Below are 4,149 nucleotides of genomic sequence, written 5' to 3' on the forward strand. Positions count from 1 at the left end.
GTGTTTTTTATTCCTCACTCGATGTTTGTTTTGATTTATTTTTTAATCTTAAACCACACAATGAGCTTGATTTAGTGGTATTACAGCTTTGGCAAATTGGCTTCACTAACATGAATGAAAAATGACTCCTTACCCTAGAGATCTATTGTTTGCTTATAGCAATTAAGTGTGAGCACCACACTTGTTTTTGCTTTTTTCTTTTCTTTTTGAAGTCGCTAACATATTTAATTGCTTAAGCATGGGCAACGTGGTTATACATTCTCATGGCTTTGCAAAAATTGCAAAAAAGCAAAAAAGCCATGAGATTATGATTACTAAAATTTTACCTGTTAAGTCTTGTAGAGGCCTGTCTTGTACTCGCAGGCAAATTTAATATCATGGTTCCACTGATCTCTTTAACTCATCGGAGCATTGAGTTATTCAAGGACTATGTAAGATTCAGCCTCCCCATAATTTCAAACAAGATTTTAAAAGCTGGAGATAATTTGAAGTCTTACAGGTTCCGGCTAGTAGCCTTCTTGTTCAAAACCTCTTTCCCGCTCCTGAAGTTTTTGATCCTAGAAAGGTTATAAAAAGCCCCCTAGTCCTTTCACATTTCTTGCTTTTGTTATTAGAGCTAGAAATGGATGACGTCTTATGAGGCATTCTAAATGCCGTTGTTTTGTAGGTGTATGTCTTAGACCATGTTAGTCAGGACTGGAAATCAAGACCTTGGGTCCATTCAATCAGACGTTGTTTTTATGATCTTTATCTGCTTGTGGTAGTGGCTTCTTTGCCATGAGATATGATTGCTTTTAAAGTAGGCAACTAAGGCATCTTCATAACAGACTAGAATGGATCTTAAGAGATGTATCATAGTATGGCTGACCTTCGAATTTTTTAGCCCATACAACAAACAATATCTGACCTGAACAGGACTAAGAACATAAGAGCAGACCTTATCATTTGGGTGATCCTTCACCATCCCATCACAGGTACGATTGAAACCAATCATGACCACCACCACAAAATAGGGACAAACAGTTGAGAATGGTTTTACATAAAATCAAAACCTGATGCAGAGAAGAAAACACAATTCCTGGAAAAACAGAGTAGCTTTCAAAACATTACCTTTAGAATATAACATAATGCAAAAAGAAAACACACAACCATTTGTATCTGTCCAAAGAAACATAGATTATAATAAAGCACACCAAAGACCTGACTACAAGAAAAAGTATAACACTTAATATTGTTCAGGGATATTAGCTGAATTCTACTAACAGACACAGTGACAAAGCACTACATTGCACCCATGATAACCCAGATGGGAGCATGCCACCTAATGATCCCCAAGGTTCATTGGTGTCATGTACCCACCATTTCTTAAACAATCAACAAAGTGAAGATACCTAGTGCATAATAGAGTACGTAATGCACGGCCATAGGTAGAGTTAGGTAGATATGTGCAAGAGTCTTAAAATCAGTTATGCATGGTTCAAACACTTAAAATGATGATTTAAACCTAGTTTTTCCCTAACTGAGGTGGCAAAAACACCCTCACTTCCCTCTCCTCTGAAAAATGAGTGTGCTTAGGAACCATGATCTCCAAACCTGCACTTGCTTCCACATAGAACGCTTTCAGCTCAGCATTGTCCGGTATTCTTGTTGCCAGGGGGATCTCACGAACAAACTCACCTTGAGGACAATGCTCCGGGTTTCGATCCGTCAACTTGAATGTCCTCTCGCCTCTGATAACGGTCGGCATTCTTGCTGTGCTGAGACAATGAACTTTCACCACACCATGCGTAGCAGTGTTGCACCAAGACACCCTCAGCCTTTTCATATCGGTGAAAGGAAGACTAACCATTACCAGGTATCCCTTCTCATCTTCATAAATGCTCTTAGCTCCTGTTACTGGCCCAGATGCCTTCACTATGACTCCTGAAGAATCTGCAATCCAGTGGGGCTGCTCACCTTGCTGAATTTCTTCCCCCAGTATTTCACCTGAATGGCTACCGTTTGGAGCACAGCATTCCTCATCATTTCCACATGCAGTTTCACATTTGCGTTTCTTCTTCAGCAATAAAGAGCCACCGAAACTACTCCCACCCATCTGGCCAATCAGCTTACAGGACAAATTCAGAGTTGAGACACCAAAGTCTCCTGCGGCAGATTTAGGAGACTGTTGCTTTTTGGCTGAGCCATTGGACACATCCGACCTGTCAAACTCCAAGTCTGTGCACGGCAGTGTACGCCATGCTGAAAAAGCACCTGCCTCCATAGGCAAAGTAAAATTCAGATCTCTGCCAGTAAGCTCCATCCATCTTTTTTTATCTTCCTCGCTTACAAGGGATAGATTCGGACTTCTCACAATTTCAAGTCCATGGACACACTGTGGATTTGATAACCCTCTGTACTGTTTCCTCTGCATCCTGTGAGAGCGGTTGAAGCCTTTCTCTACACTAAAAGGGAACTGGGGCTCTCCGAATCGGGCATGTCCATTCATATAGCTCCGCAATTGCATCTTACCCAAGGCATTCTCAGGCCTCTTACGAAAAGCCCACATGTACATGTTTTCCATGTCATGCTGCACAATGAACTGGTCCAGCCTGATCCCCAGTTTATCAGTCCGAGACGGCTTGAAATAGTGATCAAAGAAGAACCATGCTCCCCAGATGCAATCTCCTCGTCTGACCAGCTTTTTGCCCTTGGAAGGGGCAACGGAGCGGGCGTCTACCGTCTGGATGGCAAGATTGACATCAAGTGCATCCGGAGACTCTGAAGAAGGCAGCCAGGGGGAAGGGGTGCCCATGTCTGCGGAGGAGAGTGGCAGGTTGATGTCTGGGGGGCAGCCGACCGCAGCCGGTTGATGAAGCCGGGGTACAGCAGCTTCATCATGGACATTGGTGTCCATGGAGAGCAGGGTGGAGGGGCTCTCCATCGAGAGCATGGTGAGGAGAGCTTCAGTCATTGTACGGACCTCACCTAGCAGATGATGACGATGAGAATGAAAGTTGTGATGACTTTGCCTCTGGTGTTGGATAATGATAATACTGCGGCCGTGGAAACCCTTGTTCAGCTGCTGCTGCAGAGGGGACCCCTTTGGAAGGAAGGCAAGCTCCCTTACCTCCAGGCACCCTTCATCTTGAAGAAGGCATTGAGCCTTCTGAGGGGGGCGGAGAAGGTAGCGGAGGGGATGAGGGAGGAGGGCAGGCGGAAGACCTTGATGGAGAGCATGGCAGAGCGGAGACGCATGGGAGGGTGGTGCTGGTCCGGAGGAAACATTAGCAAAGAGAGAGAGAGAGAGAGAGAGAGAGCGAGAGAGAGAGAGAAGCTGTGCAGGGATGTAAGGAAGATCTAGGGTATTTAACACAGGCTCGCAAGCAAAGCACAACAGAGCAAGAGTGCCGAGATTGGATAGGGCTGCAGCACTTAAAGAGAAGGAGAAACGAGGACTGATTTATCAGATCAGCGAAAAGATAAGCGGACGCTTGGGGCGGGGGTGTGGGGAGGGAGTCCTTTTTGTCGCTTGCGGGCGGCCGGGACGGGTGTGCGTAATGGAGCAGCAAGCAAAGGGGGGCAAAAAGTACTGGCACTCACAAAAGCAAGAGCACGTTCGCTCTCAACCTTTATTTTACCACCCGCACAGGGTGCAGCCCACATGGGCACACACAGTGAAATGCGGATGCACACTGCAGAAAAAGACGAGCAAGATCACCGACCCACCCAAACCCGCCGGTCCATACGACCTACCTTCGGGAGCACCTTTCTACTTTGGAGCAATGCTCAAATTTGAAGCCTTCAAACCTTCTACACAAGGCCTCTTAGAAAATAGGGCTGCAATATTTTGATATTTTTTAGAAACTTTGCACATAAATATATGTCTATCTATTTTTAAGGTCAACCTTGTTTATGGCTTTCAAATTGAAGGTTAGAGTAAACTTTCACCCTCTCTCTTTTTTTTTTTGCACATGCTTGTCTCAAAAACTTGTTGGTTTACCTCCCTACCTTCAAACTAAGACAGTTGGGATTCCTATCCAAGACCCCATGGGGCTTTGGGGGTATGCTAGCCTTCATCGAATACTATGCATCTATATGGGGATGAGGTGCAAGGGAGAGGCATAGCACGGACTCATACCTAGTAGTTGACTCACTGAAGTTCGAAGG

General features: G+C 45.0%; 1 protein-coding gene across 1 annotated transcript; it reads right to left on the minus strand.

Annotated features, from left to right (window-relative positions):
* Nucleotides 1–1,231: 1,231 nt before the first annotated feature.
* On the minus strand, nucleotides 1,232–3,534 carry LOC147612257 (uncharacterized). The gene has a single exon (XM_086784136.1). The coding sequence runs from the start codon at nucleotides 2,951–2,953 to the stop codon at nucleotides 1,505–1,507; it is 1,449 nt and encodes a 482-aa protein (XP_086640262.1). The 5' UTR covers nucleotides 2,954–3,534; the 3' UTR covers nucleotides 1,232–1,504.
* Between the last annotated feature and the right edge of the window lie 615 nt (nucleotides 3,535–4,149).

This window comes from Cibotium barometz, chromosome 46, assembly GCF_041138505.1.
Source record: "Cibotium barometz isolate CiBa-2024 chromosome 46, ASM4113850v1, whole genome shotgun sequence".
Lineage (NCBI taxonomy): Eukaryota > Viridiplantae > Streptophyta > Polypodiopsida > Cyatheales > Cibotiaceae > Cibotium > Cibotium barometz.